At 40.0% G+C, this 23,785-nt stretch overlaps 1 protein-coding gene across 1 annotated transcript; it reads left to right on the top strand.

The window, feature by feature from the left end:
- The first annotated feature begins 466 nt into the window (after positions 1 to 466).
- ube2h (ubiquitin-conjugating enzyme E2H (UBC8 homolog, yeast)) lies at positions 467 to 23,785 on the top strand. The gene is made up of 7 exons (XM_010757159.3): positions 467 to 752; positions 15,904 to 15,980; positions 17,099 to 17,173; positions 17,262 to 17,301; positions 17,933 to 17,985; positions 19,317 to 19,445; positions 19,625 to 23,785. Exons 1-7 carry the CDS (start codon positions 700 to 702, stop codon positions 19,747 to 19,749), a joined length of 552 nt encoding a protein of 183 aa, XP_010755461.1. The 5' UTR covers positions 467 to 699; the 3' UTR covers positions 19,750 to 23,785.

Here is a 23,785-nt window from a genome sequence, read left to right as displayed (position 1 = left end):
GCTTTAGCAGACTGCAGGATGTCAGTGGCTACAGAGCTGAGTATGCTTTAGCAGACTGCAGGAACTGGAACTGCAGCTCTTTATATTAAAACTCTTAAAAGTGATATATTTGTTTTATGTTTTTTTTTCATATGTTTTTTGATGTTTATGTCCTGCCAGGGACTGCGGATGTAAATTAGCCTGAGGCTAACTCTGGTACAATGCATGAAATGGCAACATTTATGTTTTAAGTGTACATGGTCCCTAATAAACGTAAACAAACAATAAAAAAAAAAAAAATTTCTATATCAATTTTAAATTGTTAAATAGAAAACAACCATGTAAAATGGTACCAGAAATGCAGTTTTCAACATGAAATTTAAGCTACTAACTAAAAACAAAGGTACACTGAATAAAAACTACAAAGATGGCCGCGTATTGCGCCGTTCGGTCGCGCATATATGACGCAGTCCGCGGAGTGATCCCAGCCTGTCAGAGCGCTGGTCAGAACGCTGAGAGGCAGCGAACAGCAGAGGTCTAACGTTAGCTCAGCTACTCATTAGGACAGAGAGACATTGGACTGTGAAGACGTTTTTGCGGTGGACATTTCCGAAAGCAAATGTTAACCTTCGGATAATACAGTTTGCTAGACTGTCTAGCGTTTCGGGTGCTAGCTTTCAGTTTACTTACTGGTGCTCTGCGGGTGGAAATAGCAAAAAAATGTCGTCTCCAAGTCCGGGTAAAAGGCGAATGGATACCGATGTGGTGAAACTGTATCCTTTCTGAACATAAACAACAGTCTCTCATTTGCTGTTTGCTCAGCTATGTCCTGATGTGTATGTCGAAATGTGAATGTGAGCAACAAAAAAGAGAAAAAAGAAAAGCCTGTGTATTGACTGCTGCTTGCTGTGTCTTTGGTTAGCAGAGCAGGGAGAGCTTTTCATTGTGAATGACTGGTGTTTTTGTGTAAACAACATTTTGTGCTAGCAAAGCCAAGTGTTAGCTATTTCTGTCCTGCGAACCTTCAGTCGCTTATCGGGACAGCTGTATTAGCTAATCACATCGGTGCCATGTCCTTTTTTTTAATTATTTTTATTTTAACCAAACTGTTGTTACATTTGTCAACGTTAGCGTTAGCCTATATTTGAAAAAAAAGAAAAGGCGAACAGACGCTAACGTTATTCTCCTTTTTCTAGGAATGTCTTTCATCTTGTTGCACCACCACCAATAGACCTGGCAGCGGTAGACTGTATTTAAACCTTTATGGCAAATTTCTTTGTCCAGCCTGTTGTTGTCAGGGGAGTTAAGTCAAACTGCCCTTTTTTTTTTTTTTTTTTTTTTTACACGTTGACACAGGAGCTTGTTTACATAACGTAAGGCTAACGTCAACTGAAAATGCTTGTCTTTTGTTCTCGTAAAAAACAAAAACAAACAAAAAAAATGTTGGCGTTGTTACAGCAATCTGTGTATTATTAGCTGGTGTTTTATGCCCCCCCCCTCCCCTCCTCTCCCCTCACCTCACACTAAGGGATTTCTAATTGTGTTATTGCATCTGCCACTACTGAGCTTGTTGGCTACTCTGCTGCTTAATTTCAACATCAAAATGGCCACCTGATCTGTGTGTGTGTGTGTGTCTCACTGTCTGCAGGCAAATATATTATAGAAGTGTCATCTCAAAGAGTTGGTTTGTTGTTTTTCCAAATATTGGATTTGGAACAGGTCGTGCCAGCTGTTTTTGTTAAAACGCTATGGCAGGTGTCATATGCCCTGCAGTCGTTTCCACTGTGGTATGCTTGAACTTTTAGGCAACATCTAGTGTGTTCTGTTTTTCTAGTTTTGTTTTTTTGTCACCCTGTTTATTTGTACCCCTGATTTGTTTGTTCAGCTTCTCTTCTTAGAGCTGACAGGGAGAGAGAGAGAGAGTGCTTAAAAATGAACCATGGCAACACGTTTCCAGTCCATACAATGTTCTGGAAGAACTGTATGAATAAGTAGTTTTGGGTTTTTTTTTTGTCCCAACACAGTGGAAACCAGCCTAATGATTGGGTAGGCTGTTACTAGCCGGAAACCACAAGAGGGAGGGACTTAGAACAGCTGATGGGATGGCAGTACTGCTTAGTCAAATATGGGGCTAGAACTGGGCTGGTCAGAAACAAGGGAAGTTGTCCCAACATAATGGTCAAAAGGGAAATGTTTGAAAGTTTTTGGTATTTTCACTTTTTAATTAGATTGAAGCTTGGTTCTATGTAAAGCGGTGATATATGTCATATATGACTTATGCAATACTGATTCTAAATTTCATAATACATCCTGTCTTATACTATCACATTAGAGTTTGAATATAGGTGTGACCTATACATCTAAAACTGCATGTGGCCACAATACGTGAATCAACATATTTTGGCCTTTTGCCTATGGCATTTTGTTACGTCTCATAGCTATCAACAGTGCTTGTTTGAGCAAGTTTATGCCTCCCCTCCAGTCGACTCCACTTATGTGTGGGCTATTGCAGACATGTCAGAGAGGTGAAGCAGACAGAACAAGAGTTTTTAAGGACTGCAGCAGACACCCGTTGCCTTTGCTGTAGCAGTACACCCCCCCTCTCCTTCTTGAGCTACTTGACTGACAGGCAAGAGCAGGTTTGCTCCATGCCACCTGCTCAATTCCATACAATGACCTGTGTGTGTTTTATGATGCCAAGGGTGTGCAGTGGTCAGCAAGTGTTGAGGGAGATGGCTATGTGTGTGTTTTAAATGTAGATCTACTGAGTTGAGATTTACAGGCTTACACAGCACATGGGTTCACTGCTGACTAGGCTGTCTTGTTGGGTTAAAGTAGGGAGGGCTCCAGGTTACTGGTATGGGAAACAGTTCCGTCCTTCTGTTTGTGTCCCCAGAGCAAAACCTAGCAGTAACAACCTCCTCTCTGTGCTCCCTATCCCTGCGTCTCCCCCCTGGTGAAACCAAAACCCGAAACTCACACCACCTTTTAGACAGGAGCAGCTTCTTTCTTATGGCCTGACACTGAGAGCCCTCACGCATTAATTTGCTGTGGCCACCGGAGAGCTCCGAATCTGGAGCGGAGGCCATTAGGGAATTCATGAAAATGAATGTCAGAATGACCTCAGCATGTAGTATCACTTGGTTTAAGCTTTGTCCTGAGCCAGGCCGGTGTATGGCAGCCTGCTTTCAGCACTAAATGTGCACTATTTGAGTTTGCATGCCAGTCGTCTGAGCTCTTTGTACTGTTTATTGGAATATAGTCATGGAGATGGCATTGCGTGTTGGTTTACACTGACTTTACACTGTATTTTTCTGTGTGTCTCATACTCTCACACCCTTCCTTTGAAAACTTATCGCCCTGAGTGAGAGAACTTGTTTATTGTCCAGTTCTTGCCAAACTGTAGTCCCAAACCTTAAATTAGTGTTCTCCTCTAATGACATAATGCATAACTTTTGCCCACTGGATATTCAGTCTTGCTCTTGGACATGTTGCTTCAATTTTGGAACAGTGTGTTCTTGAACAAGAGTCTAAAAGTGTGTAATTTCAAAGCACTTTACATTCAGCTTGTTGTGTGGGGTTGACTGCACATGCTGTGTAGGTAGTTGTCCTATTATTTCCATGTATTCATCATTGGTGTACTCACTTTCCAAATGCTTTCAAGCTGTAAGCTGCTGGAATTTGAGCACAGGTAGATTACAAAGGACTAAGCCTTTTTTTTGAATGCTAACACAAGCTCTTGTGGTGTCTGGCCTATGGGTGCTAATGCAGAGAATGGGACAGAAATGGAAATGTGTAGAATTATCTGCACAGCAATCAATGATAGCATGAAGAGTAGAAGACAAGTACAACTGTGTATTTTTGTGAAATATATAGCCTCAACAAGGACATTATTTAAATGAAGCTTCTCTTGCTTACTTACATAATGACTTGACGTTGGATATGTAACCTTTTATAATTTTGTTCCATATGCTTGCAGAGTTTGAGACTTTCTTTCAAATCAGTAAATCTCACTTTGTTCACCTCTTTGAAACTGCATATCTTTGGTCACTTTTGGGGCTTTTGTGTTTATCTTTGTGATGGCATGAGCCTGAATATTTGAGGTGTATATTTGTATATGAAATCTCATTACATCAGATGGAATGTTGGGACATTTTTATGTAAACAACAGTTTCTCAGCTGTACTTTCAGACCTTCCAACCGCTGCTGGAAGGTCTGAAAGTGATTGGATAGCAGTTCTGTGAAGCATGGCCACCAGTGAATTATATTCGAGACTGTGGGGAGTTGTTGGGAGGGGTGTTGCATGCTTCATCGGCCCCAGTGTCCATCATGATACCTGGCATCTGTACCAGTGTATGTAAGTCTTTATCATTTCACACCAAATCAGCTGTTTTGTTGTGATGTTTGCGCTTCATCTTTCACCTTTCAAGGTGAGTTTGCATTTTCAGATTTACTTTAACAATCCCTTTTTTTATCCCTGAAGTGACTGTTGAGGCAGTACCTGGCCTTCAGTAATCGTGATTTATTCAGTCGTCCACAATCAGGGGGTAAGCTTCTAGGGGCAGTGTCCACCACCTCCTTTTTTTTATTTTAATATCCTCCCCCACTCCCTTGCCCACGACATCCCTCCACCCTCCCTGAGTGGAATACCAATCCAGAGCTTTATCTACTCTCTGCTCGGTCTTTTGGCCCCATTGTGCCCTTGTAACATGACATCCGGACAGCATCAGCAGCGGCGTCTTTTGTGTTTCCCGTTTACAGAAGACCCTGTGACCTCCACCTCCTGCTGCTGTGTCAGACCATGTCACACTGTCACAGGCACCCAGTACTATTATTGCAGGACTGAACCAACTAGACATGGTTTACTGTAGGGAAGGAGCCAGCAGTTTTCTGACTGAGAGATTGATTGAATGAATAGGAACACGGATGAACCACTGACAAGAATGGGGAAAGCTCTGGTCTACTGATGGAGTTGTGGAAATGAACAACATGCTTTGTTATTATGGTGTAATAGAAATAACTTGACAGTAATAGACCTCTGTAAGTCGCTTTGGATAAAAGCGTCTGCTAAATGCAATGTAATGTAATGTAATGTAATGTAGACACAAAGATACAGAGAAGGACAGGCAGTGTGAAGGCCACAGTACCATTTTGCATTATGCTGACAGCAAAAATGGCACATAACACAAAACAGATGTTGTGATGTATAGACAGTAATGTCGATGGAAATCTACGGTTTCAGTTCACCTCAGCCATGTTTTTTCTTTAACTTGGCCCTGCTTCAGTAAGCATTAACTATACCGTTAACCCCAAAGCCCAGTTATCATTTTGTAGACCACATTTATTGTGGCTCCAGGTTAATATTTAATCTGCAAGAAGCTTCAACACTGACTGAGACATTGTAGGGAACGGTCTACCTACTGTACATATTCAAGCAGTGATGGTATGGAATTAAGATATTTATGGTGTCTTCAAGTGCTGGGAAATCTGATAATATAAAACCTAAATTCAAATGGTTTTGTTTTTAATGCAGTCAAATATAGTGCGTGTCTTTTTAATATTTGCATGTTGTGGTTCTTGGGCTGCGTGCTTGAAAAGGGTGTAATTGTATCAGACAGTTTTTCTTTGACTTCCTTTTGCCTTTTGTCTTGATCATATCTGTCTGTCAGCCTGAAATCTTAGAAATACCTCTGTTTCTGCTTCTTTTTTTTATCTCCATCTCCTCTTTTTTTTATATTGCTGAGCATAGATACACTTCTGTCTGCATCTATGCAGGTATTCTTAAAAAATATGCTTCATCATCCATCCCTAACCATGCTCCTGCCCTTTTTCCTTTTCATTTCTTCATGAGTGAACATAAGGTAACCCAGTACATTGTCGATGAGGCCCCCTCTTGCCCAGGGGCCCCCACCTTGATTGACAGTCCTGTTTTGGGGGACCAGGAGCAAGGAATCTCTGACAGTAGGAGATTTGAGGCCCTCACTGTTAATCCCACAGTGCAAACAGTGAAGCTTCCTGCACGCATGGCTGAGTTCCCTTAGAAAAACAGATGGACTGAAGTTCCTTTCTTTGTTTCACATGATTTTTTTTTTTTCGAGCATTGGGAAGCTCAGTCTCCCTCTGCCACTCACGTGCACTGCTGCTTTAATGTGGAAAATCAAAGGAGTGGCGATAGGCTAGCGACATGTTTGGTCATACGTTATGGTATGTGGGCCAGTGACACTGAACCCAGTTGTCTTCTTTGCATGAAGCAAATGAGCCTTATCAAAAAAGGGCAACCTGCACTATCCACACCCTAAACTTGACTCTATCTGGTAATCTGCCTCTGTGCATCTGTGTCAAGTTGATAAAATTAGCCATGTGTCTCTCACTACAGTGAAATTCAGGTTTGTTAGCAGTTTTCTCAGCACGTCGGTGCTTACAACAGACAGCAAATTTTGTTTTCCAGAGGATTTGCTCATTAAACAGTTGCTTCAGAATCAGGCCATTGTTTCTCTTTGCCCCGGCTCAGTTGTGGGATCATTAATAATCATTTGTTTGTGTGTACATGCATGGAGCTCAGACACATGCATACACACGGAGACTCTGTGCTATTGCTGTAAATAGACTGTTGATCTAGTGAAGGGCTGAGAGGAGGAGCAGCTGAAGGATTCACGTTTGATTGCAGTGGGTGGGCTCTCATCTCTCGCCAGAGAAGACAAAGAACTTAGCCTGCGCAGTACTGTGTCGCTCCAGCTCTCACACAGGGACGTAGCTATCAGCTAACATAAAATACTCAGGGGCTGTATTTAATGGAAATCAAATTTGCATTGCAATATGATTGTTTTGTTTTTTGAGCTGGTGTTTTATTCTTATTATTTTTTTAGGTAGAATAATAAAAGCAGGTCTGTGTATTGTTTCACTGCATGTGTACATTGAGCATTGCAAAGGAAGCATTGCAAATTGTTATTATAATGTTGGTTGAAAGGGTTCATTGCAAAGGCTTTTGGCCTAGGGGTTTGGTGGTATATCTCTGTCTAAGTGAGCTGAGAACACACTTATGTGAGACCAAGTGAAATGTACCCAGGTTCAATATGTTAGTCTACTTGTTACATAATGATATGTCAGGTTTTATGTGTGTTCTTTTTTTGCTTCCTCAATTGCAGATATGTAATATATCATTATGTTAAATGTATTCAAATTCTAGGTGTTGACCTTTTTAATTTTCAAAGCAGAAATGAAACTGAGATATTCATAGAGTTCATTTACTTCCCATCCACCATCTATAGTGAGGACGGCACTTAACAGCTACCAGACATTTACATGTGGATTTCACTGAGTCTGGCCTTTGGGGGCCATATGTCCATTGATATGTAAAACCTGCTGCCAGGTTTTCTTTCACACATGCTGGCACCAAGTGCTCCATCGGTATTTCGATACTTAATGCCTCAGCACAAGCTGGGTGCTTCGAGAACACACAGTTTAAGTTGAGCTTTTCTGATAACTGTTAATTAGTTAACTGATATTTGTTAATTTGGATTCAACATTTTTAACCAGATGTCAATACAGTGAAGGAGAATGCTTCTTCTGATTTTCTGAAACACAACCAGTCCTATTAACATTAAACACAAACATTGTTTTTCAGTGTTTGGCTCTTCAAACTGCAAAATCAGCAAATAAGACATTACTTATTTACTTCTATTACTGTTAATACTTGCATTACTGACCATTATTATTTATGATATGATTTTCTATTCTTTATAACTATCCTATTTACACTATTTTTAATTTAACAAAGTGGAGGCGCTTATATTTTAGACACATATTTCACTATGATTGCACCTGTATGATTATATGTGACAATTAAACCCTAACTTTGAAATGATACAATGAAAGGAGGCAGCTTGATTACATATTACTGACTAAAAACATAACTACAACAAAAAAATCCTGTAACCTGTCAAAAGTGGCTGGTAAGGAGAAACAAATATCAGTAGCATGACTGTACTAAAGCCTAAGCTTTTAAACTCATAGCATAGGCCTTTATGGCCTGTTAGTTTTGGAGTAATTGTTACTAAACTGAGTGCAGCTCAAATGCTGTGGCACATTTAGCATTATTAGCTCAAGCCTTACGACTATGATCAGAAGAATTTAAAAACTGACCCAAATTTTTTTGGTTGATTTAACTGCTGTCTAGTTCATTTCCTTAGATAATTTGTGAGGCAGCATTAGTAGGAAAAACTAAAGAATGAATATGAGGATGACAGAGCTGCTCTGTTCAGGGTTTAAGTAGTCACATATGTAACCAATTTCCTGTGAGAGATAAATAAAGCTTAAGTTGTGTTTTTAATGATAAGCAGAGGTTGAAGCAAGTTGTCTCATGCTCAAGCATGTCATGCTTTTAAAAATCGTGACCCCTTCATAAGTTTGTTGGGATCTCAACATATTGTATTTTTTATAATCTGTATTAGATAGTCTGCTTAAGTCTTTGTAAACATTAGCTTTATCATGGCTATTTTAGCTTAGTTTTTGAAGGATTAGATAACTCCCCGTGGCTAATTCATTAGTTTTGCTTCCACATAGAACAAACACACGTGCATAATCTGTTCATAAGTATGTTGTAGTATAGGTTATTAGCACCTTACTTCCCCTCAGCAGATATCTCATATCTCTTGTGGGATATGGGTAGGAGAAGTGAGAGCAGCTGGCATGACCACAGGCCAGTTACTATCATACCACTTCACCTCTGTTCACTAACCAGAGCCAGCCAGGACCCCCTCGCCTCATAGGAGAGGTGACAATAACCAGGCCTTACCTTTTATGGTGAAAAAAACTAGGCTTGTGGTTGTTGCAGAGGTTGTGTGAGTACTGTGGTGGGCATCACAGTTTCCAACTATTGCGCCTCTGTTCTATCGTTACATGTAAAGAACCCTAAACCAACAGTTGTGACCTCTGACTTCTGTCAAGCTGGCTTGATTATTAGCTACTTTTCAACTCTGCCTAAATTAATTGTGGAAATGAGTATCTGTTCTTCTGCTGCTGTTTTTTTCCCTCCCATATATAGCTAACTAAATGTGTTGGTTTCATTTTGATGTAACCTAAAGGGACTTCCTACTTAACCCAAATATAGGGTGCACCAGGCAAGTTGCATGTTGATTAATTAATAAGAGTTTCATAGGTACAAAAATGAGAGTGGTATAGCATGATAATTCTTGTCATAACACCAGTTTTGTAAATGAAAAAGTTGTATATTGGGATATTTATAGTCTGAATGAATGAGAGCTGTTGTTGAACTTGGACTCATCACTTTTCTTTAGCTCACCGTGTATTCACAGGATTACCTATCTACTCAGTCACTGTGCTGGGGTTTGAGGGGGTTTCTGATGATTGAAATGGTCAGGCTCCAAATCAGCATTCAAATTGAGTAGAGAGTGTTCGACTTAATGAGCAATAAAAGAAAGTAAACACCAGAAGGAACATGTTAGCCGTCGGTGTGAGAGATTGAGAGTGAGTGAGAGTGAGTGGAGGAGTGGGTCAGTGGGTTTGGCTGGCGACTGCTGCAGGGGAGAACGGTGTTTGTTTGATTTTGAACTGATTAAATCACACTCCCACAGCAACACCGTGCCTATCACTCGCTCTGCCTGCTGTGGCAGGATGGTTGCCGTGCTACAGTAGCTGCCTCTGTTTTCAAGCCGCTGAGTGTAGTGGAGATCACACAGTAATCCTGCTTGGCTGGTTGCAGTGCAGTAACACACATAAAGTTTAATGAACAAACAGGCACATTTGACTCATGGGCTAGGATTTCAGAAGAAACAATGCACATGCAAAGGTGCATGCAGGTAGAGACTACAAATGAACAAACCTTCTTAAAATGCTGGTATTGACTTTGTTGTTTGTTTCATTATTGTTCTTCATCTATACAAGGCTGCTTTCTGTTCTTATTGCAAAATGTAGCTTGCTGTCTTAAGTAAGTAAGCTTTCTTTCTTACTATCTTTAGTAGGTGATGAATATTGGCTTATACATTTCTTTTGGTAGCTTATACATGTATCTCTTTTGGTGGAGGAAGCCTACCCATTGTGCACACCCTGAGGACAGCTGCTATATTTCCTGCCTTTCATCTTCAAGGCCTTTGATTGTACATTGTCAGTGCAATCTGTGTGTGAGGGAGAGAAAACGAAAGAGAAGTCTTTACCTCAGAGTTCCTCATCTCTAAAGAAAGATGTGCCCTTAAACACGTTTTCTATGAAGGTTATCATGTTTCTCCTGCCATTTTAAATAACACAATTTAGTTGAGTTAACTTCATCCAGTCTGTATGTACTTAAAGATCCTCACACTGTTGTATCTCTTTATCTAAGGCCACATTATTGTCAAAGGGTTCAGTAAAAAAAACTACTTGCTGTCAGTGTGAACCTCACATTATGTAAATATGCAGCAAGGCATTTCATCTCTCTGAAACAGAGATGTATTCCCTTGTGGCAGGAGATGACATAAGTATTTGCCTTGCTTCTGATGCAGACTAATTAATAGCTTCAATCCTCTGAATATACTTGGTATAATTATTATATGTGTATAAATTCTGCAATAGACAGTCTTTTAGGAGTTATTATATGTTAACATACACAGTCCTGCCAGAAGTGCAAGCTTAATTGCTTAACTACTGGCATACTTGCAGAAAAATCTTTTTTGTGTTGACAGGTCTTCAGCACTGTATGTCAAAACACCCATTTCCTGCACTTAGTCCCGTTCAATATCTTTCTTTAAACAGTTTGGAATTCATATTAAAAAAAACCTCAACATGAAAAAATGTTTTCAGTCACAACTCATCAGTAAAGGTGTTCCACTTGGCCCCACTCTTTTCTCCATTTAATAATGCTGCCTCTGTTACTTTAATGTTTTGCCAGTGTTTCAAGTAAAAGCTCTTCAAAACAAAACTGCATCATAATGCTTACATTTTCCAAAGTTCCTGCCAATATTGACCTCAATCAATCAAATGGGAATTGGAAATTGAATTCTTATCTTTTTGCCCATTTATGTGTCTATATACACTGAGGCAAATCATAATCATCGGCCTGCGGTCCACAGTTATGATGTCATTCATATCCACAGATCTGCCTGCCAGGCTAGATCAGCATTCTCCAGGCTGAACCCTTTCCTCTTATTATCTCTGCACCACTCTCCCACTGCCTCTTCTTTCCCATTGCTCTTTCCATGTTTCTTTCACTTTATTCATCAACAGCTCTGTGTATCATCTTCTCATGCTCTTTTCTCCCCTGTCTCAGCCCTTTGCTCTGTTGGCTGACCTTATTCTACCCTGTCTTTTTATGTTCCTATTCCCTGCTGGCTTTTTGGGGGTTACGGACTATTAGTGTCTTTCAAGGAGACTTCTTAGCTTTGCCCTTCCAGTCTCACTGCTTCTTATGTTCAGGCTTTGACAGCCAGCTTCTTTGGTTAGTGCCATTAATAACTGGAAATTCTGCATGGTATCCCCTTTTTTGATATTCAGTAATCCATCTCTCGGCCCATGTCTTAAGGATTATTTGATTTGTTGCCTTTCCTGTTTTTTCAACCCAGTCTGCCTAGAGGCTCTGTACCTTCTCTTTAAAGGGATTACTTGAAGCTGGAGGTGTCAGCAGGTGGTCAGAGTATTGTATGCTGATATGTAAATAGTCTGAACTGGCTTGCAGAGTCACTTCAGTCTTTTTGAATTTGATTATACATGCCTGTCTTGTACAAAAAAAAGTTGATAATGGATTTTCTTTGTGGAATTGTTACATCACCATGTCGATGAAAGGACATTGAGGGCTTTTCCTGCCCTTCTTCTCCTCAAAAAAAAAAAAGAGACAAGGAACTGCTTTGAAACTAGCCAGTTCCTCCCTTTTACAAGATCAACAACTTCTCTCTCCAAGAGTCAAGAAGGAAATATTCAAGCATGGTTGATACCACATTGTTTGACAGAGTACTGTTTATGATTCCCCATCATGTTTGTTTTCCATACTTAGAAAGAGGTTGGTCAGGTTTGGATATTTCGATCCAGGGTCACACAGGGATAGTGTCCTGAATGGACCAGAAAGAAAACAAGGCATGTCTAGACCACAGCCGTAAATGCTATTTAGTGCATATTTTTACACTTAAGCCTCTAAATGTTCTTTATAAAGTTCAAAATCAGGATAATATTGACCCTTAGTGCTTGGATAAACTAAAACATTTTAAAGATGCTAACTGGTAGTCTGAAAGTACTTCTTTTCAGCCTTTTCTTTTTACACAGTGTTTTCAAGTGTGAGTGTTTTCAAGCCACTATGTCATTATGTGAAGAAAGTCTTGCAGTGAAATGGTGTGAACACAGGAGACCTGGTTGCTGTTGCAGTTCAGAGCTTTCAGGATTCTCTGCATTGAGAATGTATGTGTGTGTGTTCTTCTGGATTGATTAGGCTCTGTGTATGAGATTAGAAGTGTGTGTAAAACGATATTGACCTTGTGCTATCCACAGATTATGACTTATCTATACTAATCCAAGCTGGGGTGATGGACAGATTGTCTTTATGCAGGGAATGCAGAACAAGTAAATGACCTTGAACAAAATGTTGTTGTTAGGAGCTATATGTCTTAAAATTTGTTGAAACAATTTAATCCTGGTTGATATATATGAACTGATCAGTAAACACTTTCAGTGGTTTATATTAGCCTTGTGTTAATTAGCGATAGATAACTTTGAATTAGATTTTTCTAAACCAAACAATAAGTGATCTGTGATGTTTACACTCTCTTTGTTGGCGGAGTGTCTATTGGTCCACTACACTGTCAGTACATCAACCCCATCAAACAGTTGGGAATCACAAGCTGTACCAGGAACTCCCTTCTCTTTTAACAGACCTGCCAAAAACTCCTTCATAAGAGGGAGGGCCGTTGTTGACAGTGACTCACAGTTATTTACTGGGTGGAAGGAATGAGTGCTTGGAGCTTTGGGTCTCACGGTATTAAACAAAAGGCCAGTGGATTAGACAACTGTGTCACAATGATATGGAAGATCAAAGTGAGTTCATAGTGAGTTCATAGTTTTGGGATAAGCCTTCTTGAGAAAAATTAGAGAAGGTGAGAGTGTCGATGTCAAAGCCAGAGATTGTTTCTTAAGATTAAGATCGTAGCTATTGTTATGCAAATGTATATGAATGAACTAGGCTTTGTTTGTACGGAGACCGGGGTTAGTGGGTGATTTGTGTTTGTGATGGTGGGGATACATGGAAGGTGCTCAGTCCAGCCAGTTGCTCAAAAACTGGATGTGGTTATTTTTGACTGTTGACTGCACAAATTTGCTTACAAGTCTTTGTGTGTGTGTGTTAACTTAAGTAATGAGTAATATGAGCTACTCCCTTTCCCTATCTCATGCTCTTACATGATCTCATGTATAGCTCCGTGAATATTTACAGATCACAAGACTCCGACCTTTGCATTTCTGCTTGCTTGTAATTTTGCGGTCTTGTAAAGTGAACTCATGCTACACAGTATCCTGTAAACCCTAGCTCGTATGTGTCAACTAAATGTCTAAAAGGTAAATATAACAAACAGATTTTACACAGAGAAACTGGTTCTTCTCTAGCTTTATGGTGAGTATGGCCAATGTCAGTTACCCTGCAGCATAATCAGTTGATTCAACACCATTAATAGCTTATCCCCCACCCCGCCTCACTGCCATCTTCTATAACATAACACACACAGTCCATACCATCCCCCTCCTCGGTGTCCCTCTCTCATGGTCGTATACACGTTCACACACCAGTGGTTTCACTATTGGTAAAGGTGCATATCCTTACATGAAGGGCAGAACTTGATGAGATGCAGAATGTAAACAGAGTGCTTGTAGTGTGACTGGTGTCCCTCTGGTGTTAGTGTTCACTTATTCTTAGACTTGGACTTTGCCTCAAAGAGCCTCCTTGACTCTTAACACGAGTCAGAACAGAGAGGTTCCTCTTCTGTCTGACAATGACACATTTCCCCACTGAAGCCAGGGATTCAGTCTTCTCTTCGCAGACTCAACCAGAGCTTAAAATAACCTCCAGTTTGATTTAACCCTTTGGGGGTCAGCGCTACTGCTAAAGGGATACACACTCAATCAGGATTGACAAGCCAGCTGCTACCGTGTGGCATGGAAAACTGATTTTTATCCCCTCTTTAACCTCCTGTCTCTAATGTGTTCTGTCGGTCTTTCACTCATTTTACAATCATTTTCCTCTCTGTCTTTTACACTTGTTTATTTTCTCTCTAAGTCTCTGTCTGCTTCAATTATATTTCCTGTGCTTCTTCCCTCTGCTCGCATGAAAGGGAAACCATTTCTCTCTGACGGTTTTGTGTGTTTTGAGTGGCGATCTAAAATGATCAGAGCATGCAAAAATTATATGGCTGTAATGTTTGATTCGCCATGTGATGCTCTGAATGGAAAAAAAAGCTAACATTCTTCAGGGTTTGTTGTTATTGTAGCGATCTCTGTAACTAGGGTCGCAGAGGAAAACAGTCTGTGACCATTTCCTCTATTTGCCATAATAAACTTCTTCTGTGGTAGATGATGTGGATATATACAGCTCTTCTAAATATCAGCCTTTGAATAGGTTTTGAGGTGAATCACATTAAAATATCTAAAGATGGTTCAGACCGGTTCAACAGTTGGGTCGAGCTGTCCTTTTGTTCTCTTTCTTTCTTTTTTTTTGGAGTATCAAGATTCTTGCATCTCATTAGAATCTAGGTCATGAGCAACTCTGTTGCTGTTGTTGTTATTATCATTATCATTATTATTATTCCTGTTATATTAATCTCTCACACTGTATTTAACCTCCAAGCATTTGTACATTTGAATGTCGGAGATTAAAAAATTAGTTTTTGCCTCTTAATATTATCAACCCTCATGATTAAAATTAGGTTCAAAGAAACCTTGCAAAACTACTGAATAGGACGTGATTGTGACCTTAAACTTTACAATTTGCCAGAAGCACATCCCTGTAAAAACACATGCCTTGTCAGAGTGTTCTCTCTCTCTCTCTGTGGGTTATTTGCTTATTTGGACTAATGGAGCTATTCTCGTCTAACTAAGGAGTCTCCTGAAATTTTATCTGAAAAAACAGTTGCTTATGGCCACTAAAATAAATTATGAAGGAAAGAACTACATCTATGTGAGACTGTGAACTGTTTCAGATAATGGGACATTATTAGTCTGTTGAATCATAGCGTTCATGATATAAAGTTTAATCAGAGACTGATTACTACAAATTGAGTTGTTTTTATATCTAATTTTAGGCTAACAGAGTCAACGGAGCAAGTGCATTAGGTTTTGTCAGCAGTATAGATGGTAACATAAACTTCTCAGGCCCTCTTTGTAAGGAGATGGCCTTCTGTACTGTGTTTCTCAGTGGGGACTTGTGGTTTATGTCCAAGAGGTTTATTAGAGAGTGACAGGAAAGAGGCCTGCACAGCCCTGAATACGATCTACTGGCTATTGTGAATGTGCATGACTTTTTTTTTTTTTGTGGTCTGCATACTTCACATTCAGTCCGGGGATATTAATCCAACATGCAGAATGACAAATTGGCATGAAGCTATCGATTGTCATTGGAAGTGAGTCTCCAGGGCCAGGGGTCAGAACAGAAAACCAAGTGTAATTTTCCTGCATTGATTTGTTTTCATTGTCTGTCAAAAGCTATAATTTATCTCTTTTGTCTTCAGAACTCTGTATGGTATAAAAGATGCGGAGAGGAAAAAGGTCAGACTGCTTGTGTCTTCCTTCCAACAAAGCATGTGATGATGTGTTACACTGGAAACAACTGCTGCTGAATTATCATTTCGCAGAGGCCAAATTGTTGTGATCCTGAATATTATTGAAGAATTATTGGTTGCTGTCTTGTGTGTTCTTGTTTGTGTATGTGATCACATGAAGACGTTGTCCTTAACAACCTTTCAGCATCGAGAGCAAGCATGAAGTCACCATCCTCAGTGGACTCAATGAATTTGTAGTGAAATTTTTCGGACCACAAGGAAGTAAGTGTTTCTCTCCTCTCTCATTTAACAGATTTTTTTTTTCTTCTCCTGACACATTAAATAAGTTTCCTGATTTACTGCTGGATCCTTGTTTGGACTAACAAATGCGTACCAGAAAGAGGCTGTAGGATTTAGGGTGTGATCTTTTCATCTGGGTACAAAGGTACAAAATTGTTCTTCCATTAATCCCCCTCCTCTTACCGAACCTTTTCAAACTGGTTGTAAAACCAGGTTAATGTTGCTGTTAAAAACTGATCATCTGACCACATCTTGTGTTTAATTAAACCCTAAACAGAGCGTGAAGTGAGAATGAATGTTGTCCTGAGGGCAGCCAGCACAGGAATCTCAGTCATTCTCCTGTTAGAAACTTTAAGAGAGGTTCGTCACAGCAGGCCAGGGACGTAAAATGGACTGAAACCAGGCCTGAAGCCACAAAGTGTAAAACAGAAGGAGCCAGGCTTGAGGAGAATTTGGATGAGGAGATTGGCGTCATAATCAGGAAATACTCCTTTCGTTTGCCGTCCTCAACATCTGTCGCACTAAAAAACACTGCCACTTACGCATCAGTAAAGAGAGGAAGTGGGCGTCTGACCCTGTTTATGATACCTTGAAACCGTGCCAAATAAAATGGCACTGTTGTCCGTTCACATGTGTGAATGCACGTGCTCACCATCATTCATCCTCAACAAGTGTGGTTTCAGTCATCTGTGGTGCTGTTCAGTGTCGGTACGGCACATAAGGGTCCTGTTACACACAGCTATTCTGGGAGAAGCATCACACACTCACACAATCTCATTCTCTTCCTCTTTGATGTTAGTGTATTATATGAAGTGATTTGGATGTGGTGAATTCTCCAGGGCCGAAAAACATTACTGCATAAAATAAAAGGGAATGGAAAAGGGGAAAGTGGTATGTGTAGCCCATTTCTCAAGTGGCCCTCACTCTGATGTGTGTCTGTGCAGAGAAGAAAGGAGTGCAGAAAATGAATATAATCCTACAGTGTCTTAATTTCATTGACGAACATGAAGGATGGAGCAGGCATTCAATGGAATGAAAGTCTGTCCTCTGTCCCTAACAGTGTTCTGTCATTATTTTTTGTGTCCCTTCCTCATGTACAGCACCGTACGAGGGAGGCGTGTGGAAGGTGCGAGTAGATCTTCCTGACAAATACCCTTTCAAATCACCATCAATAGGTAGGGGCTGCACTATTTCATGAAGGATTGCCAGGGTACATTTTCACTTTTTGTTACACTGTCCTCACCTCTGCCTTTTGCTTTTCAGGATTCATGAACAAGATTTTTCATCCCAACATTGACGAAGCGTAAGTTGATTTTAGTCATATATTTGAAGTGAAGGCTGGTCTCTGGGAGGACCTGATGGACAGGCTGAACCTGTGCCTCCTCCCCAAATGGGACAGTCGTGACTCAGAAAGAGTGAAACTAATGGTGCATTCAGGTGCTCATCATCAGACGTTGACATTTATCACTAGGAAATTCCGGTGATAAACTGGGGCAAGTTCCATGTAGCTGTACAAATTGTGACATTTCAATTTGACACACAATTGACAACAGGCAAATAGCGTATAAGATAAACTGTAAATATGCCAATGTATGTTTAAATGTTTTGAAACAATCTGTAATTAGCAACATATTTAGTGAGCTAACGAGAGCATGGCTTCCATTACTCAAAGCACATGATCTTTTACCACTACGAATTTCTGAATTTTGATTAAAACATTGGACAGCCACACATGCAATATATCATCACTGTACTCTAAGTCTTGGGCAGAATGGGCTGCATTTCTCAGGCACATTTGCCTTGTTGGAACAGTTGACCTAATCAGTGTAGAAAAGAGGACTTTAAAGGATCCGGCCCCTGAGCTGGGACACGCATTGCACACAGATTACCTTTGGCCTTACTCCTCTAACTCTGCTTTCCTCTCGGTTTCCCAGGTCAGGGACAGTGTGCTTAGATGTCATCAACCAGACATGGACGGCCCTTTATGGTGAGTAGCCCCACTGCTTACGTGTCCATATTAAGTTTCCTCGCTGGGGTCTGTGTGATTATGTGTGAAGAACTTGACACAGTGCCATGAACACCAAAAAGGTAACTGCAAGCCGCTCACTAGCAAGTATGGGCACATTAGGCAGGGGCACAATTGGCCTTAATCTACTTACTTACTGAGGGGTGAAGTGAGCACTAATGAGGTAATACCCTCACCCAGTAAGGTCAGAAAACATTCACCTTCAACAGAGATGATTTACTGTCTGTCAGCTGTGAGAGACAGCGACATGCTCATACTCTCAATGGCAGTGATTGTATTTGCCGTTTGTCACCCAGTTGCTGTCCTCACTGCCACCGTGTCTCTTTCTGCTGCTCCCAATGCCTCTAAGCCTTTCTCCCTATTTTCCCATTAATTTCACATTACAGCTCCTCCACAAGGCTACAATAGCTGTTGAGCACTATAAATGGCTTTGCAGTAATATTCCTAGCAGATGTTTTCATCATCCCTTCCTATTTATTTTCACCGTGTTGTGGATATGACTCTGAGGCGAATTTTAAAACCCTATACTCCGTTTAAGCAACTTGATTAAGTTCACTCTGATTCCAGTGTTTTGATATAAAGAGCCAAAGCTTTGCTACTTGATATAAATGCAGCATGGCTTGTTTTTCTCTAAAGTCAATTCAAACCTTTGGAAGAGTCTAATTTGTGTTATTTTCTATTTTATTTGTACTGCACATTTTGTTGTGTTGAGTGTTTTGGAAAAGAGATTAACCAGACATGAGGAGAAAAGGCCAACCAACCAAGTATTGTCTGTAATGAGTCTCTACAATGCTGATTAAATCAGCTAAACATGATAATACTGTGGGGAAGTGTTTGTTTTCCTAACTTGAATGGACCCAACAGTGACACCTAGGAGATGAGAGCAGAATTGCAATTTTATTTTTCTACTAGGCCTCAGCTCTCAGAGAAAGCTGAGGCCTGCTAGCAGGGAGCTAGTCAAAGGGATTAGTGTAGTTCTAGTATCTGTGGGTGAGGCGGACTTTACATTTGTGGTCTTGTTGCTGTACACCATACGTCTTTGATATTTTTGTGTGGTCATCACTGACTGTTAAGCGTGTAAATTGATTATGAGCTTTCCTGTTTACAGAGGCAGTGTACATATAATTATCAGAATACTGGCTCAGCATTTCTCCATCAGTCTCCTTCAGATTAATGGTTGGATACTTAGGAGAAGCCTGATAGTAACTGCCGTTAAATAATAAACAGATTATTTTACTGATTACTTGTTTCGTTCAGTTGTTAAAGTGGTAACCTGTTATCTTCTCTCCCAGATCTGACCAACATCTTTGAGTCGTTCCTGCCCCAGCTGCTGGCTTACCCAAACCCCATCGACCCCCTGAATGGAGATGCAGCAGCCATGTACCTTCACCGGCCAGAGGAGTACAAGCAGAAAATCAAAGGTTCAACCTAATCAGAATCTGTTGGGTGTAGATCCCAGATCCCTTTAGATTCTTAGATTGTTGCACACCTGTGAAAAGCTATTTTCCCCAACTTTAATATCTGACAAAAAAAAGTAATTCTAATCATGATTTATTATTTTCAGTTTTTGTGTCTGACCATGCCATCTTTCTTTCCACAGAGTACATCCAGAAATATGCAACAGAGGAGGCTCTGAAGGAGCAGGAAGAGGGGGCAGGCGACTCTTCATCTGAAAGCTCCATGTCTGATTTCTCAGAAGACGAGGCCCAGGACATGGAGTTGTAGTGATAGGAGGGCTCCCCCATCCCGCCCCCTCCTTTAACCCCCACAGAGACTATATTTGATTTCCTAACCATGAGAAAGCAGACTTATAATATTCATATTTAAACAAGTTGATTTTTTTATTATTATTATTATTACTACTAAACAAGGATTTTTATGGATATCTAGCCTTTGGTGTGTTTGACACCCCTCCCATTCTGTAGCTGTTTCTCCCTACACATATGTTGCGATTGCTTTCACATTTTCTCCTTGCCATCTCCGCATTTTTAAGGTGCGTCATGTAGTCAAAGGCAGGAAATGCCCCAGTGAACATTTAATTTCGTTACCCAAATTTTCACTTTCCAATTTGAGCTGAATCCTAATGTCTTTCTTTATCCACAATGCCAACTGATTCTGACCAACATTTTGTTAGTTGCTCCGCTACAGAGCTGCTTGGGTCTTGCTTGTCTGGGGTTGCAGCTTTTCAATATTACGCTGTAGTCAAAACAGTATTTTAGTACGCACAATCACACATGGAGTGTCTTTGCACACCTATAAACTACAAAAAGTGTAATGCCAATAGACACTCAGAAATCAACCCTGAAGGCTTCCTAAACATATCTTTTTCAACACATTGATTGAGACATGCTATTAAAAAAATATGACTTTCTTTCTTAATCTGTTTGGCTACCCAGACATGTTACTTAACTTTTTGTTACTCTTTGTTGACCTGCTGCAGCTGCCTGTCTACATGTGCCGCTGTGCAGTGCAAAAATGAATGCTTAATAAGGTCAAGTCTTGGAAAACAAATTAATTTAACGCATGTCTCCATACAGGGTCAGTGACAATGTGGTGCTAAAGACGTGTTGGGTGCTTTGGGTGTTGATTTGTGGAATGTACTCCTGCTGCATAATTTGTATGGCAAAGGCAATGAAGACAAAAAGTGGCTTTACTCTTGATGCATTTGTGGAGATCAGGTCAGACTCACTTGGTATTATGGGAATTAAAAAAAGACCAGAGCTGCCCTTTAACCATCTGACCATATATAAATTTCATATCTCATGTTTGCTCAAACATTGTCATTGTGCAGGATGCTTACAGTCACCTGTACTCCTGCACATTTCTATTAGTATTAGTGGTCAAGAACAACTATCCAGGTAGAGAAAGAATGTAACTATCACCTATTCTGGTGAATTTAGAAAACCAGCACCGAAGTCGGTTTTAATTTTAGTAAAAAGCAACAAAAATCACATGGTTATTGAGTGGATCTGGGGAGAGAAAAAATTCAGTGAAGATTCAGTTGTGTGTAGTATTCATCATCCTCACATTCCACTGTTACCTGGAGTTTGCTCTAATGCATGCCCTTAATATTGGTCTCAACCTGTGGTATGTACCCCGACTGCATTGACTGGACTCCCACACTTAATGTCTGCCTACCAGGATCTCTATCTGGATCACTAGTTTGAAGAGGATTACAAAATAAGATGCCCAATATGTGACATTTAGACATTGTAGCAATTTTCGTTGATGGGAATTGATTTAACGTTAATTTCAAATGTACAGATTTGACTTATCTAAAAAAGAAAAGGAAAAAAAAAAGAAAAATGCGTTATTCATTGTTCAATGTGGCGAGTTGAGATGTAAATCCATGATGCGTGGAAAGAGATTGCAATCGCAGCTTTGATTTTTGGCTGTTTTTTTCCCTCCTTTTATTTCTTGTACATTTTTTGCCCAATGGGGGGGTCAACACGTTTTGGATTTTTTTTTTTTTTTTTTTTTAAATGGACAGCATCTACCTTGTACAGTGATAAGACACCTCTCTGTAGCCTCATGAAAATTCAGTGTTGAACTCTAAACACTGACTGAGTGTGGCTTGTCGAGGCTAACACGGCAGTCAAACTACCTAGAAAAAAAACCTTGCATTGCAGTAAGAATCACTGGTCGCTTTGTGGCAGATTGTGGATCCTGAGTGGGAGATTCAAGGCTGAATCCTACCCGGGAGGTCACCTTATCACCTCTGAGCTCGACTCCCTCTTCTGTGCCTCATCACAAAAGGAAGTTGACCGTTGAAGAAAAAAAATCCCCCAAACCATGTTTCCAAAAAAGCCATGAAGGTCAAAAGTTACAAGAAAAGCACATTGTTTTTACCTATTCTACTTTTATTCTCCTCTTCCTGCAAATTGATCCTGTGCAATTTATGATTTGACATCTACATTTTCAATCTTTGTTGCAGATGTGGGGAATGACCCAGGGTTGAGGGTTGGCATTGTGTTTATTTGAGCTAACGTAGGATTGTTAGACTTTTATGGCTCAGGTTTGAAATGCAGTTTGGTTGTATCTTGCATTGTGATTCACATTTTCACCCGGGACTTACTGAAAGGATGGAAATCATGCTAATATTTGTTGAACTGTGTTTTTGACATGTCAGGATAGTTAGTTTTGCTGGGTGTTTACTTCAACTAAACAACATATGCTATATGGCTGTATTACAGATAGAGTTAGCTAGTTTGATATACTTACCTGATAAAGCATTCATAGTTCACCTGATTTTAGTTAGTGTCTGTTGTGTGGTTATATGTAAGATACTCCATAGACATGCCTGCTTGTCCTCTTCTTGCAGAGTTGTACAGATGAGTGTGAGTGATTTCAAACTAGGGTGATGTTTGACCTGTAGTGAGCCTGACAGATCTAACTGTACAGAAATGAAAAGTTTGGTTCAGATGTTGGATTTTCTCCACACACACACACAAAAAACACGATTTAAAAACACAATTCTATGCTCACATTTGATTTGTTTTTAATTTCCGATATTTATCTGAGAAGTTTGACTTGTTTAAAGCTATGGGATAATAATTCCTCTCATCCAGCCCTGAGGAGGATTTGAATGTTAGCTCAGGGGTTAGCTTCCAGCAGGATGCAGCCATTTTAACTGTTGCAGAGCTAACTTCTGTGATATTCAGCATGTTGAAGGCAGTATAAAGCTACGTGAATGTTTTACATGTGTTCAGAGTGTTTGTGGTGAAGCTTGTGAACCACATCCACTCGAAGAGAACAAACCTGCAAAATTGTATGCTGATCCCCACTCTCACAATTGGCTTGTGTTTTCTCCCTGTGCTGCCTATAAATATGTATTTATTCATTAAAGAGATCTCCCTTTTTTTTTTTTTTTTAATTTTGGTCATCAGGCGCCACTTGTTGTAAGTTATAGTTCAGCTAAATGATCACACTGATGACAACTTGAGCTTCAGTTTATTTTTTGTTTTAAGTAATTCATTATTAGAAACTCTTGTTTTACTTTACACTTGTGCAGTATTGTACTTGAGTGCTGAAAATACAGTATATCCAAGCTGAGAATTGTAATAAAATAGCACATTATGATGCAGTGGTGCAACAGGGAACTCATGATATTTTTGTCTTTTTCAAAAACAAACTCGTGTTCATAGGTTTTCAGCATAATTTGCATCTGCTGGGCAATAAATTGATGATATACTCAGATGTGGTGTTGCTCTGGTAAACATGACAACCATTTGATCTTTTCCATTTGTTCTCTTTCTTTTTTTTACTCCCTGCACTTACTTAGAAAAATTACTGCCTCTATGTTTCAGGTTTTCTTCAATTCACAAGAAAAAGAAAATATCAAACCAGTAAATGATTACGCTTCCCGTTTCAACGTAAATTCTAAATTATTTTTGAAGGAGTCTGGATAAACATGTTTATTGTGCTTTTATTGAATTTCCTTTTGGCTTACCCCCCTCCACCTTTTTTTCTAAGACCACAGGTGTACAGATACAAATGTCTTAACTACCCACAGTTTTAAACAGCGACTCCAAACTACCACACTGAGATGATGGGATAGATGGAGGGCCTCAAAATTCTGCCTGCGAACTTGCAGAGAACGTCCAGTCCAGAGCTATAGCCCCACAACCGTACTCACACACTTCACCACACCCTGCTGGATACAATAAGGATGAAGGGCCTCATCTAAGTGAATGGACTGTTCTATCATTAATCCATAGACAGGACCTTCAGGGCCCACCCTCCGTTTTTATCAGCACAGCTG

Source organism: Larimichthys crocea, chromosome XX (assembly GCF_000972845.2).
Source record: "Larimichthys crocea isolate SSNF chromosome XX, L_crocea_2.0, whole genome shotgun sequence".
Lineage (NCBI taxonomy): Eukaryota > Metazoa > Chordata > Actinopteri > Sciaenidae > Larimichthys > Larimichthys crocea.
This window is presented reverse-complemented; position numbering and strand designations above follow the sequence as displayed.

Coding starts and splice junctions, on each gene's coding strand:
- ube2h (XM_010757159.3), top strand. CDS start 700: ATGTCGTCTCCAAGTCCGGGTAAAAGGCGAATGGATACCGATGTGGTG. Junction 753..15,903: donor GATACCGATGTGGTGAAACT/GTATCCTTTCTG, acceptor ACAACCTTTCAG/CATCGAGAGCAAGCATGAAG. Junction 19,446..19,624: donor GTACAAGCAGAAAATCAAAG/GTTCAACCTAAT, acceptor TTCTTTCCACAG/AGTACATCCAGAAATATGCA.